This window comes from Dipteris shenzhenensis, chromosome 30 (assembly GCF_047967505.1).
Source record: "Dipteris shenzhenensis isolate YYH24624 ecotype China chromosome 30, Dip_SZ_1.0, whole genome shotgun sequence".
In the NCBI taxonomy this organism is placed as follows: Eukaryota; Viridiplantae; Streptophyta; class Polypodiopsida; order Gleicheniales; family Dipteridaceae; genus Dipteris; species Dipteris shenzhenensis.
The window spans coordinates 49,175,244-49,202,379 of record NC_141625.1 but is presented as its reverse complement, the minus strand read 5'-3'; the positions used below and the strand labels follow the sequence as shown (position 1 = coordinate 49,202,379).

Sequence of the window (27,136 nt, the reverse complement as noted above, 5' to 3'; positions counted from 1 at the left end):
ACAGAAAGACCATTGCTACATTACACAACAAGCTATACATAGGCAATAAAATGCCATTTATGAAAATTGCTTCCAGGAGAAATCCTCAATGGGAAATAGCATGGAATTAAAATAGACAACGTAATAAGACATCGTATGTGCAGCTGAAGTTGCTGCCTTAGACATCACCATGGAAAACATCAAATCCCATTTTCCCAGCAATTACACAATGCATACTTTCCCTGGCCAATAAGTATATCATATGAGACTCGAGAGCTCTTTACCTACTGACTTGACCTTAAACTACACTCCCGGAGTATCACGGAGTCCAACAATATGCTCTACATAAGAGCAAAGACGGGGAAAAAAGGTAAACAAAGAACAAGCCCACTCGAGCGCACACGGATTACTCACAATGTAAAATCTTCTTGACGTCCTATTTCCATGTTTGATCATCTTGGAGAACAATTTTGCTTAGTTGTACAAAGACAGCGAGGCTTGTTAGTCTGCATGTTTTCAAGGCTAACGTACTTCATTGCCTCAGAGTCAGTTACAATTCCAGGTTGAACCTGGAAACTGATTTTAATATCGTACCCTTTTTCCTCTATGCCCTAAACCATCATCCTCATCCTGCAAACACCCGATTCAATACACAAATTCAGTATCAACCAAATGGATTTTCTAGAAATGATGTCAGGGCCAATTTGCGATTTTTGGCTAAGTTTCAGTTTCAAATTTCAAACTCCAATTTAGGCATTCCCATAACTCCACAGAGCCTTTATCCGGAGGTTTCCCGTTAATTCCCTCCAGTTCCAAGTTATCATGATTACACAGCAACATGCTGAAGCATGGACCTGTGCAAGTAGCAACCACTTGAGATAACGATTCTTAAGAAGCAATCGGACACTAGCACAAGCTGAGGTTGAAAAAAAGTTATAGGTTGGTGTCTAGAATCTTCAGCGATGTGATGAGCAGTATCTTTCAGACTGTTTTGGAAGCTTCTATGTATGTCGCAACTTGCAAGGCATGCAAGTTTCCTCACAGCAATCTATTAAGAAGACTCAAGCAAGCAACCACACGTTAAGGTGGTTACTGTGATTTTATCCTCTCCTTGGATACATAGATACAACTCTCAACAATCAAACCTACTCTTTCTGCTGTATAGATAAGCAAGCACCAAGAAAATTTTTCAAATCAGAACAAGTATCAAATCAAGTTTCAGAACATTTATGCAACATTCAGAGGTGAGATAAAAATTAAGAACTCGCAAAAAAAAGGAATCTTCCAGAACCACTTACAAGTTCAGCATCTTCTGTTGACTCCACCGCAACACTATCAGCAGATTCTGACCTGCATTTTGCATGCACAATGGGACCCAGCAGTGAGCTATCTAGGCCCTCTGTTACACCACCCGGAGCATTCATGTAAACAGCTCCTCTATACATCCATTCCTCTGTATCATCACTGTAGAAATCTTCAAAAGGTTCTCCACACAAAGCACAAGCACTTTGGTTCTCATCTGCAGGGACTGCCACTGTCTCATGTTCCTCAGGTTTTTCCTCCACGTCTTCAGCGAAAAAGTTAGGCGTCACCTCAGAAGCAGCAGCTCCTGTACCATTCAGCCACTCCTTAACACTCACAAACCACTTCCTGGACACCTTCCTTGAAGATTTCTGCCTGCGATTTCTAGTTACATGCCAATCCATGTGCTTACTATGTTCTTCTTGGTACTTGAATCTCAGCCCACAGGTCTTACATTGCCTGGGAAAATCAGAGTACAAGGCATCAATGACAAATTCCTGCCTTTCTCGTAGGAATTCTTGCCTGAAGTCAGTCAAACTTGGATCACCTGTCATTGAGGCCTCCGTGAGAGACACTGTAGCTACTGTCGATGGCTCCTGAGTCCTGGATGCAGTCACTAACGTGGTTGACACAACCGTGGCAAAAGGAACAGATGAACCAGCAGAAGGGACTGGCAATGCTCCACCTGAGCGAAGAATGAGAGAAGACTGAGTAAAAGACATCGGCAAAGACAAGCTAGGGACTACCCCAGCTGGTTGAGTAAGGATAGGAGGAGCCGACGAGGAAGTAGAAATAACTCCTTGTGCCATTAGAGAAGAAAGAAGAGATGTGAGATCATTTCCTGACGACGGTGGTGGGCCTGCTGAAAATGGAGGCTGTGATGATGAGCCTACAACTTGGGAGGACATCGGGGGTGGGCCAGGAGGAAGGGGAGGCTGCACCATTCGCATCGAGGAATAAGCTGCTGATGGCACTGGTGGAGGTATAGCAGACAGAGAAAGAAGATTAGAAGCCAAGGTGGATACAGAAGGTGGTGCTGGTAAAGCGCTTTGACCTGGCAATGAATTTGCAGGATATTGAGGTGGTGGCGGGCCACTTGGTAAAGGTGGATGCAGCTGAGTAGACAGGCCCATCGTGGGTTCAGGCTGCACTAAAAGCGCACCCTTGGGTGAAGAAGGTCGATTATGAGAAGAACTTTGAGAAGCCTGCGAAGGAGGCATCAATCCACTTTGTAAAAAAGCTGCCAACAGATTACTGGTGCTGCCATCACCCTGAGACCCAGACAGCAGTGTGGAAAGGTTATCATTCACCACAGACCCCCTGGGTGGAGTTGCATGGCCAAGCGTCTGGGGAGGCTGTGGTGGTTGCAAGGGCTGAGTGTGCGATACGGACTTTTGTAAATGATGTGTCTGCTGGAGTGATTGAGTTAAAAGGTTTTGTTGTAGTGGACTATGCAACTGGAAAGGCTTGCGAGGAGGTTGACCGGCTTGAGAAGGAGCACTCGAAACAGGTGGTAAATGATGCTGCAACTGCTGTAGTGACTGTAATAATCCAGATGGAAGTTGATTCAGTGTTGGCACCTGAGCTGGCACTTGTTCCGCTGTTGGTTGAGACAATGACATTTGGTGTGGCTGCAGCTGCTGTGAAGATTGGGGGACCCTTGAATGCTGTTGTGGCACCGGCTGAATAACGTTCAGAGGCAAAGGTAGAGGTTGCAGTGAGTGAGGCTGCATACTTGGGGCCTGATCTTGGTGCTGTGCTTGTTTTGAAGAAAGAGCGTGCTGCTGTAATGATGGCAAATTTGGCTGGTGCTGAATTGATGTGTTGAGGGGTTGCAGTGGCAGCTGCCTTTGAGCTAGAGCTACAAGTGGTGGAGATGGAGGCCTCTGAACTTGCTGCCTGTGTTGAAAATTCAAGCCTGATGCAGGTGATAACGAGCCAAAATTTAAAAGCCCACTACCAAACGAAGAGCCCATATTAGGACGTACTGGTGAACGAGCACCTAAGGCAGGACCTACCACTGTTGATGCCCCACTGCCGGAAGTTATACCAGGAAGGTTTGTGACCTGAGAGCCCTGATTATTTGAGCCAGAAGGTGTATTCCGACTAGTAACAGGTGCCGGCCGAAGCCTTGATTGGGAAGGGGGACTAAGTTGTTGAGGCAGTGGGTGTGGAAGGCGTCCACTTATTGGACGATTTACCATCATCGAACGTCCACTTGGCCCCTCTAAAACAGGATCCGGGAAGAGTCTATGCCCAATGTCTTGCTGGAAACTTGAAACGGGAGCCCGCTCATCAGTCTCCTGTGAAACAAAACAGGGAAAGGATAAGTCTGATTCATGATTTGAGCAATGACATCGGTGGTCACCCACTACACATGTACAAAACATCTTTGACAGTCACTGATTTGACCAAACCCCCACCACCACCACAATAAAGTATTTTGTGACACTTTCAAGTAATAACGGCCACCTATTTGCAAGGTTCAAGATGAGCAAATTGCTTACCCTTATAACCCTACTTTCAGTAGGTGGAGGCCGATCCATTGCTGACTGAGATCCAGGCCTGCGCCAGCCAGAATGGTCTGAAAGTGGCTGATCTGAGCCAAAAGGCTTGCCTCCACCCAAGGACCCAGGTAATACATTTTTGTCAGTATCTGCAGAATACCAGTCCTTTCTCAAGCCATCCACATGTCGAGTGACATCTTGCAATCTCGGACTAATATCATCCCAAATATACTCTTCTTCCTCTGAATTTTGCCAATTTCTAGATAAGCCTCTGTTCCTTCCATCCAAATCTTGAGCAGGCTGAACAGGGACCGGATGCAACCTTGGAGCTCTAATCCCCCTGATATTGCCATAAGCATCAACCAGAGCACGAGGAGAGGCCTGTGGCAGCTCATACCCATTGTTAGATCCATATCTGAAAGACAAACTACTTTCAGGTGGTCTCAATACCTCCTCTCCTTCTCTCGGCCACCCCCTGTCCCATGTTTTCTCTCCCCCCCCCCTACTTCCGCCACCTTCAACCCCAGGTTCAACAGAACCATATTCATAATCTGTAAAAGTTGATGCAGGCTTACGTGTGTAGTTAGGTTCACCAGAAACACCATCACCTTTCTGACTGCGAGGTGGCAGCTGCACAATGAAATCAACTTTTTGTAAGTGCTCTCTCTCTCTCTCTCTCTCTCTCTCTCTCTCTCTCTCTTCCTAAGATGCCGGGCCTATGCACACCTCAGAGAAAGATATGATGACAACAGAGGCAAGTTGAAAAATATATTAGAGGAGCCAGCTACAAAGCTAGGAAGTCGTCTAAAACAATATTGGAACACAGCAACAAGGTACTTGGACTAGCACACAAGCTAGCTCAACAAGTACTAACTGCATGGCAAGTCTACAGTATTTTCTTTCACTGGATGTGAAAGTTCACTATTCGTTGATAGTGATCACCAGTCCAAAGGGTCTCAAGAGGAATTTAATGCAATCGTATCATCTCTCTCTCTCTCTCTCTCTCTCTCTCAGAACTCTCTCTAAAAATGCCCAAGAAAAAATGAAGGTACTCAGCATAGACCCGACCTACGATCTCACTGATGTATGACTTGTGAAATGGGTAAGAGTGGGAGAAGGCTAAGATAGCCAAGATGAAGAGAGAATGACCTTTCTAAAAAATGGCAAAGCTGTGGTTCTTTACAGGAGGAAGAACCAAGGACAGTACACAAATAGATTAATACTGCATAAGGTTCTTTCCTTAGGATTTATCCTGCGAATGGTAATGTTTTCACAGCAGTGGAGACATGAAGCAAGAAGGCAATGGACTACCACAAACAGATGGATTTTATAAGATTCAATACGAAAGAAGAAATAATACTAGGTGAAAGAGGATAGGGGGGCATTGCATGCTTCATAAGAAGACTAAGGATGGATGGGAGCAATCAACCTATGTGGCTGGAAATCCCATAAGGGCAGCAAAGTTGCTTCGTTGCGGTATGCTATTTTGCTCTCTTAAATCCTCAATTTATCTTTTCCACAACAGAACTCTACTACCACTTCGGAGAGGATCTTAAAGAGGCTTACAAAAAAGTCATAGTTGTGAGCTTCGTGCCCATAAGAGGCTCCATTAACAATGAAGGCGGAAATCCTTTATGGATGATAAACATGGACAGGGATGAAGAGAATGCAAGAATTTGGACAAAGGTCCCAGAAAACAAGGAGAGCTTACAGCAATGGGAAAACTTTCTCACCTTTTGTGAATACCATGGCTTCCAAATCTGTAACCAGGACTAAGTATTATCCAATAAACAGGCAAAACCATTGTACAAGGGGAAAGTGTGGTTGATTATCTCAGCGCTCATTTTAAAGCATCCATAAGATGTAAATCCCCCTCATACGCCTGTCAGTTTTGATCTCAAAGAAGTTGAAGGAGAGACTTCAAAAGATGCAGAAAGTATGAGAACACACTCTCTTAGAATTGACTTCAAGAAAACTGGGATTCAAAGCAAGGCTCAAGGAAATACAATGGCCTACAACATTGGAAGAAAGGAATGGTAAGTTGAGCTGTGATTTAGTAGACACAGCCCAGAGGCACTTTGGAAAGAGGAAAGGCAAGAGCAAAGGCTCCTCATCATGCATGGTTCGAAAATGACTGCAAGACAACAAGGACAAGGCGAAGGGATGCACAAGGGGAAAAAAATAGCTCCATGGATACAAGAAAAGACTCTTTTGAGAAAACAGTAGGAGCAATCATGTGAACTTTCGCTGAGGTACCGGGGAAGATTCTAGAAGAAACTAAGCTAGGGACCTAAAGTGGGGGGACATGAAAAGCTTTATAGAGGACTATATGAAAGTGAGATGGAAGAAGAGAACAAGCAGTCACAAACATGTTCAACAAAACAAAGAAATAAAAGTTTCCCCGCAGTAGGGCAATGTAATAAAATAATCCCAATGTACAAGGGAGGTAATAGAAAAGATATACCTTTGTAAGACTAGAATATTTCGATTTTTTCTTGTTCTAAAGTCCAAAAATCTACAGTGTTGGAGATATCATAGCCAAAGTGTGTGGTGATGTGATGTGTTGGTATGTAGTACTAGAAGTTCTAATACTAGTTCATGTGTGAGTCATCAGTGAGTGCCACGTGTCACTCTGGGAGTTATCCCATATACACTTGGTACATGGGTGTGTGCGCTCAGCTTGTATAAGGCTTGTACTTCACTTATCATGTCATACTTAATGAATGAATGAAAGCCTTCATTATGTCTTCATTTGAGTATCACTTCTTCACTCCCTAGCCTCTCTCTCTCTCTCCCTCACACCATGTTAACATGGTATCAGAGCAGGTTCACCCTGCCATAGCTGCCACGTCATCCTAGACCTAACCCTAATTCTTTCTTCCTGCAACCGCCTCAGCCCTGCACGTTTCCACCTCAGATTCAGACTCGTTTCTGTCTCCTTTCAGCTGCTTTCTACCCTTTTAGAGATTCAGCACAGCCGCCATCTTTGCTCCCCATTCTGCCTCTGTTTGGCAACCCGTTTGCTCTCCTTTCTGCATGCGTAGCCTCTCCATTGCCAGCCCCTCATAGCCGCATCTGTTCAGGTCTGTTAGGAGCAGCACGTGTGGAAATTCGAGCCATATCAGAGCATGTTCATCCCCCTTTTTAGGGTTTCCAGGCCACTGCAGCAGAACAGCCCATCCATGTGCGTTGGTTGCAGATTTTCAAACCATTTGGAGGACTTTTCCACCTGTTTTGGAGCAGTTACTTGCATTTCGAGTTGCTCTAGGGGGGTTGTTGCAGAACCGCCTCCAACAGAGCAGTTTTCGGGGCTGTTCCTAGCCTCTATTTCATCTAGAATTGCTGATTCTTGGCCTGGTGATCTGCTGGTGCATTTTGGTCCGCCCATACCTCTACTACAACCTCTTGGTATAGCTTGGAGCTGGTTTGCAGGAGTGCTTCACAAATTTCGAGCTATCTCATTGCATTTGGCGCCCCTCCAGCTCCCTTCTTGAGGATTTTGGACCTGCTACAGCACCTTGAGCACTCATCTTTCCCACAGGTGCTCTCCTATTGGTCCATTCTTGCACTTCAGGGTCTCTTATTGACTTGGGTTCACTCAGTTCTCTATTTCAACGAGTATTCTTGCTGCTTTTCCATTAGAGTTTGCCCAGGGCCCCCACCAGCAGCTGGACACATTTATTCAAGCGTTTCTCAAGCTGCTGAGTCATTTCAGAGCCGTAGACAAGCTCCTTTATTGGCTGGTTATCTATTTCAGCTTGCTATCTTCGCTACCTCAGTTTGACACTATGGAGCCTCGTCCTCGTGGTCAAGACTCATCAACTCTACCTTCAGCTAGGGATGAACAGCATGACAAAGCATTGGGCCTATTTGTTGTGAGGTTAGTCAACAAATTGCTTCATCAACTTGACCTCACTATTTCAGCTAAGGAGAACCTAGACAAGCTCAAGAATATTTATGCTATACCTACAAGACCTGAGCCGCAAGCTTAACCTGCTATGTTTGCATGATCTATTCCTCTCTAAGGAGGTAGATAATGCTTAGCTCTATGTGTGTTTGTGTTGAGTCAAATAAAGGTTCTCAGCCTTGAGTTGTTGCTCTAAAATGAATGTATTTGGAGTCAATAAGAGGTACTCTGCCCTGGGTTGTCCCCCAAAAATGAATGTATTGTCTTTTACTTTGGTTTGATGATATTAACCGCCCAATTCAGAGTAAGGGGGGGTGACGAGTGATGGTTTGCCCTTGCCAGTCGCAAGCTGACTCAGAAGTCACTATCACACAAGAGGTGTTGGATAGTTGGACTTGCTCTTTGTGGTGGAGGGGGAATCGGTCTACTCTTTGCGTGTTGGGTCTCATACTCTTTGCTCTTAAGGGAAGTGTTGGAGATATCATAGCCAAAGAGTGTGGTGATGTGAGGTGTACGTGTGATGGTTTGCCCTTGCCGGTCGCAAGCTGACTAAGAAGTCACTATCACACAGGAGGTGTTGGATAGTTGGACTTGCTCTTTGCCATACTGCGGTGGAGGGGTCTCCTCTTTGTGTGTTGGGTCTCACACTCTTTGCTCTGAAGGGGAGTGTTGGAGATATCATAGCCAAAGAGTGTGGTGATGTGATGTGATGTGTTGGTATGTAGTACTAGGAGTTCTAGTAGTCGTTCATGTGTGTGAGTCATGTGTGAGTGCCACATGTCACTCTGGGAATTATCCCATATACACTTGGTACATGTGTGTGTTTTCAGCCTATGTAAAGCTTGTACTTCACTTATCATGACATACTTGATGAACAAATGAAAGCCTTCATAATGTCTTCATTTGAGTATCACTTCGTCAATCCCTAGCCTCTCTCTCTCTCTCTCTCTCTCCCCCTCACACCATGTTTCTACCACACAGAAAATAAAAGAGAAAACGAAAGAGAAGAAAAAAGAGGTAAGAAAAAAATTTTTCAAAAATAAAAGGAAGACATACTTTGCAAGCAAAAAAAATTTGAAAAACAAAAGGAAGACATACTTTGCAAGCAAAGCAACACTTATGTCGTCATCAGTGCCCACACATAAGCAACTATATTGGGTTTCTAAGGACCCGTAGAGTCTCTTGGGCAAACCCAATGCTTACTAAAATACTTCAAATAAACAAAAGATAAAGAAAAGAAGAAAGGAAGAAGGTGACTAAGCAAAAATAACACACAAATCAAGAAACAAAATCTTCCAAAATACAAGAATAAAATCTCTCTCTCTCTCTCTCTCTCTCTCTCTCTCCGCACACGATCACACACCTTGGCAATAGAGAAAGGAGCTTCACTGAATTTGCCACGACATGCCAGAGTTTGCAGATTCTGTGATTCACAGATAGTCGAGAAGACAGAGGCACACGTAGCCCTACAATGCCCCAGATATACACATATTAGGGACGACTACCAGCAGATACTAGTAGACACCACTCAACTCTCATCAGTTCTCACCATTGCCTCTTTGGCAATGTTGGGATCTTTTGTCACCCATCTTTTTTCGTACCGTCAAGAACTTGAAAATTCTTGACCCCTCCACATCGGAGGAGATTTTTGTACTGATGATTAGGTCCCATGGGTCATTTTTGGCCCCCCGAGGACGATTGTAACTTCTACTTCTACTTCTCTTATTTAAAACATAAAAAACTAAATGGACCCCTTACACTTATGTACCGCTTCCTACAAAGATGCGAAATTACATACCTAACTTAGAAAGCATCAATCAAACTCTCTTTTGAAACGGGAAATAGAAAAGAGCCAAACAACTGTAGGGAGATATCATGGTAGCAACTTGATGGCCAAGCTATTTGAGAATGTTTTTGAGCACAAATTGAGCCAATCGGCAAAGAATGGGATCCAGGCCAGCTCAAGGAAATAAAAATGTTCCTATTTTCTTTTGCTTCATAAATTTCAAGGAAGCTTGGACATAGTGCCAAGATAGATGCTATAGGTTAGAATGGAAAGTACCCAAGGGTATAAGGGAGGTAACATAAAGATTATATAAAAAAGTTTGAGCTAACGTATGGTAGATGGCTCAAAAGGTAAAGAAAAAGAAACCACTATCCCCAACCTTGTTTGTTATATTCAAAAATTAGAATCTAGAACCAGTCCTACACTAGATGCATTGGATAGAATTGATCACCATTGTGAAATCAGAAGGTGTCCTAACCACCCCAAGAGAGTTCTCATGTCACGGGGGCATGAAATTCTAAGTACTTTAATGTACTACAAGACCGTCACAACTTTGGTTTTAAAAGTCTAAGCATGGGCTTAATAATGTGTAATTAAACACGGCATGGTGCCTAGCACATAAGCGTAATTAATCCCTAGGCCCAAAGGCATTCCAAGGAATTAAAAGAGTGGTTGTTGGAAAATGATGATGTGGCATTTTTAATGGGCCCCCTAGGGGGCCATGTACCTTCAGTGGCCCCCCTAAAGTTCCAGGTGGCTCTAGTGCCTTCTACATGTTCCTTTGCCATTCCTGGACCTTCCTTGGCCTTCTAAACTTCACATGTGTGGTTTTCTCTCTCATCTTCTCCCTTTGTTGAGATTTTGGACTGGTTTTTGTTGGAAAGGTCACCTCCCCATCTGTAAGCCCCCATATGAGGAGAGCATGGGGGGGTGAACCTAGGGTTTGAGTGTCTGTCACATGGGCATCTGATTGGATGTCATGTGGGCAAGAATCAAAGAGATGGTGGGTACCTGGAGCTAGGATGGATCTGCAGTAGCAAAAGGCGAAGCAGTAGCCAGCACAAGGAACCCGTACGACGCAGGACACGTGGCCGGGAAGAGGGCCTGGCAGAGGCACAGACATTGCAGGGAGTGCAGGCCCAGATCTGCAGCAGGAAAAGTGGCCTTCAGTGGGCAGGAAACAGGCCTTTTATAGGCTGGATATATGCCTTGAAAGGAGGGCCAAAGGGCCCTGGAAGTTTGGGCCAGAAAGCCCTGGGTTGTGTGCCTTATAGGGCTGGACCAGCCACAGACTGGTCGGCCAGTCTGTACCAGGCTGGTCGGTTTTTATCAGCCCCCCTTGGGGCCTATATAAAGAGGCCATTCAGGCCTCATTTCAATATCACTTGCAGCAGCAGATCCAGAGCAGAAAGGAGCAGCAGGCAGCCACCCTCTGGACCTACATTCAGGAGGATAGAGAGGTGCTAGCAGGGCTGCAGACTTAGCCAGGAGGCTGCCCACCTAGGCTGGTTTCCAGACAGCAAGGTGGAGAGGATCATCCTAGACGGAAAGTTTACTTACGCTCGAGGTGGAGCACGCGGACTCTAGTCTAGAGATAGCCAGCAGATAGGAGGAGGACTTTGTGGTAAGATCAGAGGACCACACCTTTGGTGGGACCCTGGATCTGTCTCTCTTGTATTGTGTCCATAGTTGTGGACGGAAATATATTATATGGTGGTTTCTCTATCTAGTTTGGTTCATTGTCTATTGATGAGTCTGCACACCTATTGAATGCACATAAGTAAAGAAGTTTGTGATTCCACACCCACACTGCACACTGTGTGAGCTCCTGGGCATTATTTCCGCTGCGTGTACCCTCTGTTGGGTCATTTCTAACAGTTTTCCAGCCTTCTTCAGCTGAATTCCGTTTTTCTTCATAACTCCTCACCCGTTTGGATTCCTCGACTTCCGTTTGGTCCGATGTCTTCCCCTCTGCCTCCCCTTCGCAGTGATATGCTTTTCCCTCCGTGCATTTGGTAGAACGGGCAGAGCTAAGCACTTCTTTTGCTGGTCGAACTTGCAAATGTGGCTTTTTCTGGACCTTTTTGCTTCTACAGCCTCCTGGGCCTCTCCTCTTGCAAAGCTACAGCTTTCTGTTGAATTTCGAGTGATCCCACGCGCTAGTTGACTGGTTTTTCTCAGTTTTAAAGGACTTTCCGACCATAAAACTTCTCCAAAACCTTCTCAATGCTCTGAAGCACGCTTCTTTTGAGCCCAAGAACTCCCACTTCTTCGCGACATAAGTGCTTCTTTTCACATTTTTCAGTGGAATTCTTGCTGGTCGGCTCTTGTAAATGCTCTTTCTTCATGCCTTTGCACTCCTCTTTGGCTGAGAATGCAATTGGGCATTGGCTACTATGTCCTCTTGGTGATTGAGGACTTGGTTCGAGTTTTCAGGGCATGGTGAGTTGTGATTTTGCTGCTGCAATTTCTTTTTGCCATAAGCTATTGGTTGGCCTCGTGTGCCGCCTCTTTCTTGGTTCACACATGCCCAGGCAGTGCTACATGAGTCATTCTTTGGTTGGGTACTTTGCTGATTTTATTTTGGAGCTTTGAAAAGCTTTGTGAATGCTATCTGGAAACCACTCAAAGAGAGTGCAGCTGGGGTGCAGTGTGATTGCATATGGACAACCAATGGAATTGCACTCGGAAAAGAGAATGCCTTTGCATTAAGCCTATGGGTTAAGTGCACTTCTGTGATGGTGTTCTATGCTTGAAAGCCTTGCGAAGGCTCAGTGAATTGGGGCTGCGTGCTCAGTTGCAGGGAAGGTCTCTAAGCTGCAACTTGTAATCATTTCACTGTGAAATATAAAGAAATATCGAAAGGGGCGCCACAGTGTTTGGGGCCAATCGGGTGCACTTGTCTATGTTTGTTGAGCAGTGGCATTCTAGCCTCCATCCCTTTTTCAGTGGTTTTGTTTGTGAACAAATGGGTAAATGCCAAATGGTGATCATGCAATGGTTAATGGTTGTGATATATGCTTTGTGAGCTGTAAATAAGTGCTGAAGTGATTAAAGGTTTAGTTCCACTGCCCTCTGAGTGATTAGAGACCAGTTTCATCTCATGTTTAGATAAATCAAGAGGCTGAAAATCCTTAGTCCTCTATATATAAATTCAGCTTGGCATGTGGCATTAATGACATGGCATTACAACTTGGCATGACACATACCAGCGTACACATGACAGCATATGTGCAGCAAAGTACATGTGGAAGCATATGATGCGGTAAAGTACATATGACAGCATATGTGCCGCAAAGCACATGTTGAAGCATATGATGTGGCTGCCAACATGCCACACAGATTCTGAACACATGAAACCATCCTCTGAACATGTGGCAGAGTCATCCCTTGCACATGGCACATGCTTGTCACCTCGTGGATCAATTGCCCATCTGGCCCACAACTTTCATGGGACTTCTCCACAACTCTCCATTTGGAGAAGCAATTTTGGAGGAGTGGTTGTGTCAATGCATTGCCGTGGTCTTGTGGAAGGTTCATGCCCATGGCAGAATTGCAATCATAGAGGCAAGAGGGGAAGGGTAGAGGCAGCCCTAGAGGGAGAGAAAGGTGGAGAATAACATTCCCAGCTGCATGCCCACCCAACCACCTTCCTTGCTTAGCTACCATCGCTCCCCCCTTCCTGGAGTTGGGGCTATACAAGGAGGGGGAGAGCTCAGTATTCCTTTACAACTCTCTCCCCTCCTCCCAGGAGCCCTTGCTGTGAGCCGCCTCCTGCTTCTACCCTCTCTGCCTGCTGCAAAGTAAAGCTATCGGCTGCCCTCTTCTCTGTCTTGAGCAGTGATAACAGCCAGCTTTCAGCCTGAAATAGCCAGAAGCTTAGCTCTGCAGTCAGCTTGCAGCCTATGACAGCCAGCTCTTTGCCAGTCCCCTATGCTCAGCCACACAGATTGCTACATCTGGTAACAATTAGTCGTTTTTTACAATCCCCATGCTCGGCTAAACAGCTTGCTACAGCCAGCTATCCTATGCTTTGCTAAACAGCTCACTCCAGCGTGCAACAGCCAGCTATCCTATGCTTCGCTAAACAGGTAGCCTTCAGCTTGCTTTAGCCAGCTCTTTGCCAGCCTATATGCTCAGCTAGTCAGCCAGCCTGAATCCAGCTAGAACCAGCCCTGATGCTCACTTAAGCAGCTGGTCACAGCTACCACTTACAGAAACCTTTTGATCAAGTCTTATGGCCTTGTGTAACCCTGTTCCCATAGAGACCAGCTCACTTACTCAGCTATCCACCGTTGTCTTGCTCCAATCAACTCCTGAATTGCATCAGGGAGTACTCAGTGAATGCTTGCAGACTTGCTGAATTGAGTTTCTCTTTGAAGTGGTACATGATGTTGTAGAGAGTAATGATTTACTGATACTGATATCACCGAGACAGGGACAACATCCAGGCATCGTCCCGCACAGATTGTTTTGCATTAGAGAATTCATGTGCGTAAACAGTGATCATGGATTAATATTGGTGCCAATACAATGCCTCCAGGCCCCCCATGCTAAACTGTGCATCTGGAGGCCACTTTTCCACTTTTTGCGAACAGTATATAACTAGATGAATCCAGGAACATTCCTAAACTCATCCTCTAAAAACACAACATAGTGCAATTTCAATCGCACGATAGTCACTCATAAGATTGAAAACCATAAACTCCATCACGCATAGCAAGGACTAGCTACTATGACATCCCCACTAACGTCATCAGCGCCCCAACAGTGGGTGTAGACCATAGTATAAAAGTATGCTCTCACACATACAGTAGCCTCCAAAATGCAGCATTTAGGATGAGAGGTCTAGGGCCTTAGGGGAGGGTCCCTTTGAAGACCCCCAAAAACAAGAGAAAGCGCCCATTTGGCTGATGTATACATAAACTAAGTTATCAAATGTATAAAATGAGTTTATATATATAGACAGACAGATAGGTAAAATCAGTCCAGAGGTCAAATTAATATATACCTAGATAAATCCAGGAACATTGCCAAACTCATCCTCTAAAAACACAACATAGTGCAGTTCAATCTCACGATAGTCACTCATAAGATTGAAAACCATAAACTCCATCACGCATAGCAGGGACTAGCTACTATGACATCCCCACTGACGTCATCAGCGCCCAACAGTGGGTGTAGACCATAGTATAAAAGTATGCTCTCACACATACAAATCCACACACCCACACATACTTGAGCATCCATTTATACAAAGTCTTCATACTGAGTTTCTGTTGGCACTCCAGAGGTGAAGGGCAAACTCAGCCATGACGAAGGCTAGCACTAAAGGAGAAGGTTAATCAAAAAGTAGTCCAAATCTCTTCATTCAAGCTACAGCTGCTTGTGAAGTCTAAACGATTTCATTTTAGTCTCTCCCAAACGAGCATCTAAATCTAAATCTAGCTGATAGGGCAACACACCATTTAAGATAGAAAGAATTATCGCAATACCAGCAGGCTGCAACTTGGACAAAAACTTCACAAGGTGAAATTTGCATGTCCACAAATACGGCAGAAGCATATACCTAGATGAATCCAGGAACATTCCCAAACTCATCCTCTAAAAACACAACATAGTGCAGTTTCAATCTCACGATAGTCACTCATAAGATTGAAAACCATAAACTCCATCACGCATAGCAGAGACTAGCTACTATGACATCCCCACTAACGTCATCAGCGCCCAACAGTGGGTGTAGACCATAGTATAAAAGTATGCTCTCACACATACAAATCCACACACCCACACATACTTGAGCATCCATTTATACAAAGTCAAATCAACCATAATTTGGTCTCAAAGTTTGGAAAATACTAAGGAGTCTTTTACCTCAATACTTTGGTCCTATATCTCCTTAAGAGTGCTGGAACAGTCCCTCCTCGGCCCCTTAATATTCTGTTCTTATCTGAATACAATTACTCTCTGCTTTCTGCATGAACTGAGAATTTTCCACAGCAGGTTTAGGTGTGGCCAGTCCTGTGTAAAGTATGGCATGTAGGGCTGCACAACCTACTTAAATGGCCCAAACAAGGGCCAATTGTCCAGATTCGAACGGCCAACTTTGGTAAAGGCTGCACTAGGAAGGCCCTAAGAGGGTCACAGGGTTGGACCCCCAAGGAGGAAAGAAGGCGGCCGTGGGAACGGCCCCGGGGGGGGGCGGCTGGCAGGGTAATTATCAAAGCAAAACATCACCTAGGACTAGATGACATCCAAAACTAGTACAAACCTAAAGACTAGAAAGAAAATGGACTTTGAACAAGACTCAGTGACGTCTCTCTCGCTTAAACTTGTCTGATTTAATATTGTTCAATGTTTGTGGGCATGTATGCTGTTCACACCTAGTGCACCCATCTGCAAAAGAGATTACATAGTTTAAAATCTCTTTAAAACTCCACATCAATATGGAATTAACATAAGGAACCCTGCCTTGGCTTGGTAAAAAGTAATTGGGGCTTCAGCCCATACACCCTGCAATATAACAGACATAAGGCTATCTCGACAAGCAGAAGGACAGGTGATCTTTTGTGCCTGACACAGTGGCAAAAAGAACGTCGTGTGTGAATTGAAAGAATCTAGCGGATCTTGAATAACATTCTAAAAGATACACTAGCTTCCGTTCAGTTACCAGCCAAAAGTAGCAAGTAGCACTGTGGTTCTCATACCTTACAGTTCTTGTTCAGTTGAAGTAACCTGAGACATATTTGCTCTCAATTCTATAACATAGCCTCGACTGTTTAAAGGTCAGAAGCTTTGTAACTGAATGTTATGAGTAGCTGCCTACAGCTCAAAAGGAGGACCATTGAACGTCACATTCATGAGCTTCATTTAATGTGCAAGCTCATAGCTGGTCATGAACCTCACACCTCAGGCTGAGCTTCATCATCCTCAGGCCTTCTGGGGCTTTCACATACATCATAAATGAGCGCAATACATAGGGCTATATCTATCAGTGTACATGTAAATAAGTTAAAGTCCTTTCGTTGCATTTGAATGACCACACCAACTCCGCTATGCTCTGAGGAGTAAAGGTGGTGATATCACGCACATTGCCATGCACATTTTCACCTAGGCCCAAATAGGTGTTGGCCAAGGTGATTAACCTAGAAGCCTAAGGACATTGCTCTAAAGATCCCTGGTCTGACCCCATACAAGCAAGACTTAGGGCCAAGGCCAAATTGATTCAACTTCTACCTTGCAAGCAGCTTCATCTCAGAACTTGGACAAATTAAAACAAGAATTCGTCATCGAGAAGGGTGGTTCAGGTGAGGAAGCTGTAAAAGAAAACCAGATTTAAGCAGATCAAGAAGATTAAGAAGTGTGAATACTAAAGCAGAAAGAACAGTAAAAACAGGGATTTTTTAAAATACTTATTGGATGAGAAAGAAGGTAAAAAGAAAAAGCAAACACAAGGGTCTGAGTCAAACCATACAGCAGAGGAGAATTCTGAAGCATGGGCAGGACATCTGCATGTTCAAGACAATTAGAAGGGAGCTTCATAGAGACACTAGAGAAGGTTATATGAAGGTCATTAGGATCCTCTAACTTTTCTGTAGAGTTTCAATAAAATATGCATACATTGCATGCTGCGATAAATACAATAGCAGTCTTTGTCTGACTCTGGTTAGCCTAGTTGGGTCTGTCCGTCACTCCTACCTGCACATTTCAAAAGTCCTATGATGGCTTTCGTTTGCAAGTATGCAGTCTTCACCCTGTCTTGTAGGTGAGCAGATAGTGACTCTTTTTTTTCAGTGAGGTAACCCTGAAGGGTATTGGCTCTCAGTTCTATCATAGCCTTAACTTGGGAGATTGTGAGGTTTGTTACAATGTGATTATAAGTAGCCACCAACAGCTTGAAAGGAACATTGCTGCTGGGATGATTTAGTTTTAAAGGTTGTAGTCGTTGCGGTGCTCTACCTTAGTAAATCCACACTAAGAGATGCAGCCACCATATGTGGCAATGTAGACATAGGCTGGCAGTGGAGACCTTTCAAGTGAACTGTGAGGTTGGCAGTGGAGACCTTTCAAGTGAACTGTGAACTGTGAGGTTGCCTGAGGATTCGAGTCCACACACAGCTTCTCTATGCTATGAGGAATTACCAGGCCATCGCATTAGGCAGGTTGGTGATTTCCATAGCACATAGAGCTCTCCAAGTAAGCACTGGTCTTGTATCAGTGCAACAAGGGCAGTAGGCTTGGGCATTGGTGCTTTTTCAATTGATAAACTATTTTGGGCGATGGGCCCCCATTATTAATTTATTCCAAGTAGGTGCCAACACTACATTGGCATGGGGTCCTATTGATGGGACCCAAAATTCGACCAGCCCCCAAAAGGACCCAATAAGATGTAATGGTCCTGCCTAGCAAGACAGAAATTCATCTAAAGTGACTTACAAAACAGGCCACATTATCAGCAACAATAAGCAAATACCGAGTACAAAACCATAGTAGCTTTTATAATGGTACCTTGCTCATGCAAAAACAAGTCTTGCCAAAATCAAACAAATGTTTGTCACACCAAGTGGTTAAAACATATTCACATTTGAAATTAAGTTTAAAACCTAAGAGCAAAAAAAACTTAGCACGGCTACCATATCTCCCCCAAGGAGAAAAACACTTACAGAATTTGCTTGGCTAGACTGTTGCATTTTCTGTCTCTGTGCTTCAAGGTACTTTGGATTTACATGAATGCTATGGCTGGAGCGTTGTGGTGGAGACTCATCCGACCTAACAGGGTTAGACGAAGGTGTAGCATTGGCAATAAAATTAAACTCCAGTTCTGTTTCTATAGCCCGAAGTGGTTCGCTGGGAAATACACCCCTCCATGTCTTGAAAAGATGTTGCATAGCTGGGTATGTGGACGGGTCCATCTGTCTATATGACTTTATGAACACCTGAAAATTTGCATGTATCAGTAAAACTTGCCACTGTCATAAATTACTGGTAAACCAAAGGGGAACCCACCAAGCAGAAAGAAACAAACAAAAGGAATGTCTAGGAAGACAGCAGCCCCTCTGGGCATCATCGCTTAAACACAACATAGAATAATTATCCCTCAAACTATCAAAATCATTGTTCCATAAAAAAACACTTGCAATTGAGTCAAACAAAAGAAAATTGAGTATACACTGCAGACACACATCTCCCTTGATAACAATACGATATATTCAATATCTAATCCACCTGAAAGGCATAAAAAACTTACCGGAAGGAGAACATTCAGAAAGAACAAAGAACAGAGTTGCAATCAACCACCATAAACAAGAAACAAGGCATGTCTAGGAAGGCAGCTCACGTGAGCATCATCACAAACACACTGAACGTCACAAATCATTGAAATCCTATTGAATTGAGTCAACAGAGAAAATTGAATGCATACTGAACACACGCACCCCTTCATAAAAATACAATATATCCAATCTTAAGACTGATCAGTTTTCTGAAAGGCATATAACATACACATGCAAACACCCCCCCTCTCATACGACTAGAATATATCCAATCTTATAATTTTTATGTAAAACGAGCAAAAGAACAAAGGAGAGAGGACAGCAGACAGGTGAAAACTAAGTGTCACGGGGACGTGAATTTATGAACCGTGACTAGCTTTGGCTTAGGGGACTAGCCCAAGGGAAGCGACACTTCCCAGAAGTCCCTAGGTGCACACACTAGGCTTACATGATAGGGGAAAGGCAAGGTTTAGAGGGGTCTAAAGGTTAGGCCCAAGAGAAACCAATGTTTCATTGGTTAGAAGGGTTAGGATTTTAATGTGAGGGGCAAACCAATGTTTCATTGGTTTTAGTGGGTTAGAGCATTAATGAGGGGGCCACGTGGCAGCCCCTCATGCAAGCCCACCTACCCCTTCCTCTCCTTTCAAACCTAAGGCATACGGGATGGTATTCTTGACGTTTTGGAAGGTTGCAAGAAGACACGCATTTCGGGGCAATTTGCACAGCATTTCGAGGCAGTCCATACGGCTGTACGGACTGCCGGAGCTGATCCCGAGGTGCTTGCATGGGTGTATTGCTTTGTTTTGCATGCTTTTCCAAGATGGGTTGCTGCACGCTTTCCAAGGCTGGCTGTACGGACTTTCACGTGCTGCTGTACGGATGATTTTCCTGCTGGTACGGGTGCTTTTGCTGGTTGTACGGCTGTTTTCTTCTGCTGGCACGCATCCCGAGATACCTTCAACCCTGTTGTGCACCCCCTTTTCCTGCTGTACAGCCTGCTCAGCTCCTCTCTCCTGCCCGTAATCCTCCTGCTCTCTCTCTCTCTCTGATTACAGCCCGTTGTCTCTCTTCCTTCCCCTCTCCAAGCTGCCATCCTCCTGCTACCTCTTGCTTGCTGGGTCTGCTGCCCGTGGAGGTGTTCTGGACTGGATTGGAGCTCCTTGGAGCTGATCTGGGCCTGGATAGAAGTTTGTTGTGCACCCCCTTTTTCCTGCTGTACAGCCTGCTCAGCTTCTCTCTCCTGCCTGTGATCATCCTGCTCTCTTTCTCTCTCTGATTCCAGCCCGTTATCTCTCTTCCTTCCCCTCTCCAAGCTGCCATTTCCTCCTGCTACCTCTTGCCTGCTGGGTCTGCTGCCCGTTTCATGTTGATTGCATTTGGTCATTTTGGAAGCTTGTTATTGCTCCATTTGATGTTGAAAGCCCCCTCTTGGCCATTCAGGCAGTGAATAAGCCATTCAAGGAGTGAATAGGCACCCAGTCACAGAGGGTGTAACCAGATCGGAGTCAAAGGGGCAGTGTGTGGATTTTCTTCCTGTATTGAGGTCACTTGTTCAGTCTGAGGTCTGTGTTGATGCTTGGTCACCTTGAGAGGCTGGTTAGTGGGTTGTGAGTTTGCCAAACCTGTTGAGCAAGTTGGATGCTTTGTGGAATGCTTGGACACCTTTACAATTGGTCATGGACAATGGTGAATGCCTAAGCTTTGCCTTAGCACTTGGGCACTAGTGTGTGCACTAGGATGGAATGCAGGTTGTAGCCAAAGTTTGTCTTGGACAATGGAATTGCCCGTGGGGCAGAGCACATGGGTGAGCCCTTGTTGTATGTACAAATTTCATTCCTAAATAAATAAATAAATACCAGAAGGGGCGCCAAGTGTTTGGGGGCAGTGTGGTGTCTTGTACTTGGTTTCATTGAGCACGGACACTCTAGCCTCCATCCAGTTATTTGTCAAATTGTTTCTAAGTGGTATTGTTTACAGTTAAGTGGCTGGAAATGATGCAATGTGGCTGTGAATAATGAATATGCAATGAAAGTTATGGTCTACTGCCCTTCAGGAAACTAAAGGCTGGTTACACTAAGAGTGATGTTCCCATCAGTGTCGAAGTACAACTCGTAGTAAGGGGGATTGGTGGGGCTGCCACAAAGCAATGTGGCCCTAAAGAGGCCGCTCAATACACTTTAGAGATCATTAACATTAGAGTGCAATCAAGCCCTGTGACTTCTTGCTAGAATGCCTACTGCTCGATATATGTGAGAGATCATGAACAATAGCAAGCATTATCCAATCTTACCCCCCCCCCCCCCAAAAGAAAAAAAAAAGGTAAAATGAGGGAAAGGAGACAGATGAGAGACAAGGAAAGAAAGGGGTTTAGAAGAGATGTAAAGCAAAACTAAGAGCAAATAATAATAATAATAATAACTTAGTAAGCAGAGCTACGCTTATCTTCTCACCATATACCCAAGCATAAGCTGCCATCCCACACTTCTCGTATAGACACCATCTCGGACCATTCACAAAATCTTTGAATATCTCGAGGATCCTTATTCTAGAGGTACAATCTAGTTAAATAGATTTTAATCCCTTATTATTTAGGTCAAATTATTTATTTATTTCCAAAGTACTCATATAAAAAGCCATTTTTTGGCCTGCCGATTTCGACTTCTAAGAAGCAAAATTGGGATTTCAATTTCAGAAATTCTTTGCCTCTTTATGAATGGTCCAAGTTCCAATTGCTATTTCCTTCCACCATCTCTCTCTCTCTCTCTCTCTCTCTCTCTCTCTCCCCTTTCAATTCATGGTCTCCTGCAGTCTCCGCCCCCTTTTATGCACACCATCTCCACTGCACATCCAATTCATCTTCTTTTTCACTTTTTTGGATCTCAAGCAGGCCTTATGAATGATTAAATATCATTCACCTTGTTAGCTTAAAATTTTCATCGCTTTTAGCTTTTTCTACTTTCAATTGTTCAAAAATAGTTGTTTGCTTGCTTTCTTGTTCATTCTCGCTTGTTCATTGCATGGTTGAGCTCTTGCATCTTCTTACTTCCTTCTATTTAGCTTGCTCCCTCAAGGTGTTCGTGTTGTACAAATCTCCGTTCAAGCTGAATTTCAAAATCGGTCATAACACCTCCATCTACAGGCCATTTCCTTTATTATTTCGCTTCAATGTGCTCACATCAAAATTATTGTCACCCGCACCCTAATATAGAAGCTCATACTCATTTCGCCTTCACAATGAAAGGCCATCTAGCTGCTGTCCCAAAACCATTGTCACCTCACCCTAACGTAGAAGTTCGTACTCGTTTTCGACTCCACAATGAAATCAAAGGCCATCTAGCTGCTGTCCCAAGCCCCTTAAAGAAGATTTGTTTCTTAGCATTATTTTTTCATCCAGGCCAGTGTGTTATACCTACTATGATTTACTCCTCTATGTCAATATTGTACACTTTTCAAAGACAGAATCAATGATTGCAGTTCCGCTGGCTAGTTCCAAGCCAAAGACTTTCACGTGGACATCACAATCTTGCCCCTGACTGATCTAAGGAGTTGGTTTTCACTATTTCATTGGAGACCTAATGCTGCTAACGGCTTTGACAACAGTTATGTGAGAAAATTTTACCTTGAGGATTATTGGATCTAACATTGTCATTGGCTGAGTTTCTGCAGTCATATGATTATCGGTGGTTCTACATCATCTTGGGCTTTTCCAAGGTTACTTTGGCATATTTCATTGACAGATATATGTTGTATTCCTCCAATTTATTGAGGGAGATGACAGTGCTTCATTGAAAGATATATGATATTTCCTCCTATTTCATCGAGGGAGATGACAGATATATGTTGTTGAGGGAGATGACAGTATTTCCTTGACAAATATATGTTGAGGGAGTGGCAATATTTCATTGACAGATATATGTTGTATTCCTCCTATCTGTTGAGGGAGATGACAGTATTTCATTTAACTCTCCTAGCGTTTATTGGTTTCATCCAAACTTCAGGGAATATCAAAGGCTTCACTATGGCAGGTAGTGATCCTCATCCGCACCTCATGCAGTGTTGTCATTTCTGTATTCCAACTTCTATTTTCATGTTATTGTCTTTGTGTGGACTTTGTTTCTTTCATGGCTATTCAATCCTAAGTGTTAATTAAATAAATCATTAGAACATGCCTTCTACTAATATTATTATCTATACCACGACTCTAACAGAAAAGGCCACGAAATGTTATATTGAAGTCCTCCAGAGAACAACATACAGAGAAAAGTACTTTCGATTAATGCTTGGAAAAATCAACCATACACGTCAGCTGTCCCTGAGGTGCTGACCATGCGAAACAAAAACAAAAATGCTGGCTGAAAGAAGACCAGCCTGTTTCCAGAGAACCCAGCTCACTACCTAGGGAATCTCTGGAATAGGGGCTAACGACTAGGGAGTAGGACTATACAGCCAACGAATCCCACGGCGTGAAAATGTAAAGTCCTGCAAGCCAAGCCTTGCAGAGGCGCTCTCGCCTTTCAGCACTTGCTCTCCCAGGTGGCGCACATGGTGTAGATGATATCCTACCAGATGGCGACCACAGTGGCCACGGGTGGAACCACCATGCTCACCCATCACTAGACTGCAGTGAGCAACCCAAATGTTCCACCCCATGATACTGGCCACTGTCTCCCACACGCCGTCCTCTGGAGAAGAGACTAGAGACCCAACAAGATCGATATATGCCTCACTAAACATATTACTAGATCAGTGACAGACTATATACCTTTGTAATACAGAATATATCCAATCGTACAAATTTAGATTTTTGTTGTTAATTGAGAATTCTTAGCTATTGGGGCTTCTGCACCCACGTAAGATAATTTGATATAGTTGAACAGCTGATCACCACTTGGACAAAAATTCAAAGAATTTGCATGTCCACTATGGTGATAAATATACCTTTGTAAGACTACAATATATCCAACCATACAAATCTAGATGTTTGTTGTTAATTGAGAATTTTTAGCTGTTGGACCTTCTGCACCCGCGTAACATAATTCGATATGGTTGAAAGACTCACTATATTTGTTTCGTAGCTCCCAAATTTTATGATTCCTTTCCATGCTTCCAAACATCCACGATGTAGCTCCTAATTTGCTTGGGAAACCATAGTTGTAGGGCATAAATTCAAGATGTCAAATGTCATTCTAATGTTCTCATAGTTCCTGCAATAAGTTAGCACATTAGCTTCCCCACTGACGCTCTTGTGCACAGATTGCGATCCTCTCTTCTCAGCTGGTATGCCTTCATTGGCCAATTTCAACTTCTACCCAGGAACATGCAAAGCTCAACCTCTAAAAATACAACACATAGTGCAGTTCCAATCTCATGATAGTCACTCATAGGTTGAAACCATAAAGTCCATCATGCATAGCAAGGACTAGCACTATGACATCCCCACTGACGTCATCAGCGCCCAATCATGGGTGTAGACCATAGCATAAACATGTGCTCTCACACATACAAATCCACACATCCACACATACTTGAGCATCCAATTATACAAAGGTCTTCGTAATGAGTTTCTGTCGGCACTCGGAGGTAGGGCAGACTCAGCCATGACAAAGGCTAGCACTAAAGGAGAAGGCTAAACAAAAAGTAGTCCAGATTCTCTTCATTCACAAGCTACAGCTGCTTGTGAAGACTATAGGATTTCATTTAAGTCTTTCCCATCCAAGCAAAAAAATGCTCAGACCATCTAGCTGATAGGGCAGCACACCACTTAAGAAAAGATTTATCACAACATCAGCAGGGCACAACCTGGACGAAAATTGGCAAAAACTGCTAAAGGGAGGATAGCTTCTTCAGCCATAGATATGAAGTTTGTCCTTTGTCTCCTAGTTTCTCAGATAGGATTGCTAAAGGGATGATTCTACTTGAGCCATGAATATGAAGTTTGTGCTTTGGCTCCTAGTTTCTCAGATAGGAAGAATTGCTACTTTGGGAATTTTGTCCTTTGGCTCCTAGTTTCCCTGATATGAACCAGACAAATTTCCATGATGCTTGTGCTTGGCCAGGTCCCCATGCTTGGCAGTTATGCACAACAAATTATTTTACCAGTGTAGCAGATTAGAGAGGACCTTTAAAAAAGAACACGATACAAAACCACCAAGTCCAAAAGAAAACTATTTGGTATGCAAAGCTAGAGAGACAGAGTTGTTTTAAGTTATTCATCACAATACAAGTAACAACAACAGAGACACAAGGAAACAAAGAGCCAGATTGACACAAGGATACAAGCAAAAATGAAGCAATAGCGCTGCACAAACCTCTGGTAGCCTTGCAGCAAAGTGCTTGACATAACTGCCACCAATATTTTTCACAATACTGTCGAGTAAATAAAGAGATGGCAATTTTTGCTCAATTGGCACCTGCACAATGAACATTCAGTGGTTTGAGCCCCATGAAATGGTTTCAGTTCAATTAAGAAAAGGCTCAAAATGTACATATACAAGAACCGTGGCTTCTCAAGGTCCAACATACAAGCACTCTGTATTGATATAAAAAAGGAGGTGCACCAGTTCGACAGGTAATTAAATGCAGTTCTCTCACATGGCCACTACACAAACGGAACTTTCTATCACACTCCGGATGCTCACTAGAAAATTTCTCAAATATTTTCTGATTTAAACACATGCACCACAGAGAAATTCCACGTTCCCTTAAACCAGTAGCTGCTATTTGTGAAATGCCGAGCAAACCAGAAGCACGAAGCCCAAACCAATACCCAACTACAGTTACAAGAGATTATCCCTCGATCTATTACAATTTTTGAGCCCTGCTGCTTTATATTGAAGCCTCTTCCACTGCACAGTTTGCTTTCGCATTTGCAAGTAATGCACGCTTTCCACGATGCCTCAAAGAACATCTCTAACTCTTACTTCTTATGGCAAAATAGACGAAAGGGGTGTTTAGAAGAAATTAAAAGTGCAAGCTCTGGACATATCTTCCCAGGCACATTGCATATTTCTACACTATGGTCCATCCACCTTGGGCGTGTTGTGCCCTATGGATCGTGTCATTTCTATACATATACCTTTGCAAGATCCAATCGTACAAATTCAGATTTTCGTTGTTCTAAAGTCCTAAATTCTACAATGAGAAAATTTCTAACGGAAGATCTTTAAAACCACTGTTCCGAGCTTCATAGATGAGCTTCAAGCGTTCGTATGACTCTACCAATGGCTACCAATGTTCTAGTTGTAATTGCACACTAAGGCTAATTGGAAACCACAGTAAAAAATCGTCATACTAAGAACTTCCAAGCAGGAAGGAGGCCTTTGGAAAGGGGGAGCGATAACTGACCTCCAAGATATGTGCACAAACCGTGGCAGCAATTGCTTTAGTGGAGTTCAGATTTTCCCCCGCAATGATGGTGAGATTGGTTATAATTGGCTTTGAGTTGAACGTAAGCTCAGCCAGGGCAGTCTTATATTGAGCCACGAGCTCCTGGATTCCTCCCGCTGAGTCGTCCCCCCTTTCTTTCTGCTTCTCTGCCGTGCCCATCAGCTTCTCATCTTCTCTCGCTCGATCCCTTATCTTGTCTCTTTCTTCATCTCTATCCCGATCTGCTGACCTCGTCCTTTCAAAAGTTCCAGGGCGTAAGGGAAGCCTCAGTCCACCCCTGTCCTCGTCCCCTTCAACTGCGGTATCAATCCTTCTGTCCACGCTGCTTTCCACCCTCCGCTCAAGTGCCACTGGGTTTTCCAACCTTCTCTCCAGTCCGCCTTCTAACCTCCTCTCAACCGCCATATGCATATCCAAGCCCCTGTCAACTCCATTCTCCAGCCTCCTGTCTGCTCCCAACGCCCCCACCTGATTTTCAACCCGACTGTCAAGTCCCACATAGTTTTCAAGCCTCGAAGACCCATTGCTGCTATCCAGACGTCTCATACCAACAGGCACCTCCAGTCTCCGGTCGAAAACAATCGGCCTCTCTCCGCCAACCATCCTGTCTCTTTCGAGAGCCCTGTTGGGCCCTGCAAGCCTGGGAACCATCCGGTCTCGCTCGATCATACGTTCGACGCGGTCTCGCTCAATGAGCAGGGCGCGCTCGCGTTCCATCTCTTGTCCGAATCTACGTTTGAGGGCGACGTCACGCTGCTGGCGTTCGAAGGCACGGGCGCGTTCACGGTGTTGGAGGGAAGGGTCAATGGGGAAGTTATTCATGGAGGAAGGGGGGGGGTAAAGGGGGAGGGAGGGGGTGCTACGGGAGGTCATGTGAGCGGCACCCGCCATGATGAGGAGGAGGAGGAGGAGGAGGAGGACGCGGGAGGAGCCACGAGCATATCAGAGAAACAACAACAGCAACAAACATCAAACAACAGAGGAATGGAATCCAACA

General features: G+C 44.2%; 1 protein-coding gene across 2 annotated transcripts; it reads right to left on the bottom strand.

Annotated features, from left to right (window-relative positions):
- Positions 1-107: 107 nt before the first annotated feature.
- LOC147882260 (polyadenylation and cleavage factor homolog 4-like) lies at positions 108-27,136 on the bottom strand. 2 transcript variants are annotated; one of them, XM_087401272.1, is made up of 6 exons: positions 26,098-27,135; positions 25,062-25,163; positions 18,145-18,417; positions 3,789-4,418; positions 1,278-3,584; positions 108-609 (listed from the first exon to the last, which is right to left on the bottom strand). In XM_087401272.1, exons 1-6 carry the CDS (start codon positions 27,028-27,030, stop codon positions 562-564), a joined length of 4,293 nt encoding a protein of 1,430 aa, XP_087257398.1. In that variant the 5' UTR covers positions 27,031-27,135; the 3' UTR covers positions 108-561. The 2 variants fall into 2 exon arrangements, with proteins under 2 accessions (XP_087257398.1, XP_087257397.1); XM_087401271.1 differs by lacking the exon at positions 108-609 and adding an exon at positions 622-833 and having other exon boundaries at positions 26,098-27,136.

What these genes read in the sequence shown, in the direction of transcription:
- LOC147882260 (XM_087401271.1), bottom strand. Translation starts at nt 27,030, where the DNA reads ATGGCGGGTGCCGCTCACATGACCTCCCGTAGCACCCCCTCCCTCCCC. An exon ending in TTTGTGCACATATCTTGGAG is followed by an intron (nt 25,164 to 26,097) that starts GTCAGTTATCGC and finishes TTCATTGTGCAG; the next exon opens with GTGCCAATTGAGCAAAAATT. An exon ending in CTGAAAGTAGGGTTATAAGG is followed by an intron (nt 3,585 to 3,788) that starts GTAAGCAATTTG and finishes TTTGTTTCACAG; the next exon opens with GAGACTGATGAGCGGGCTCC.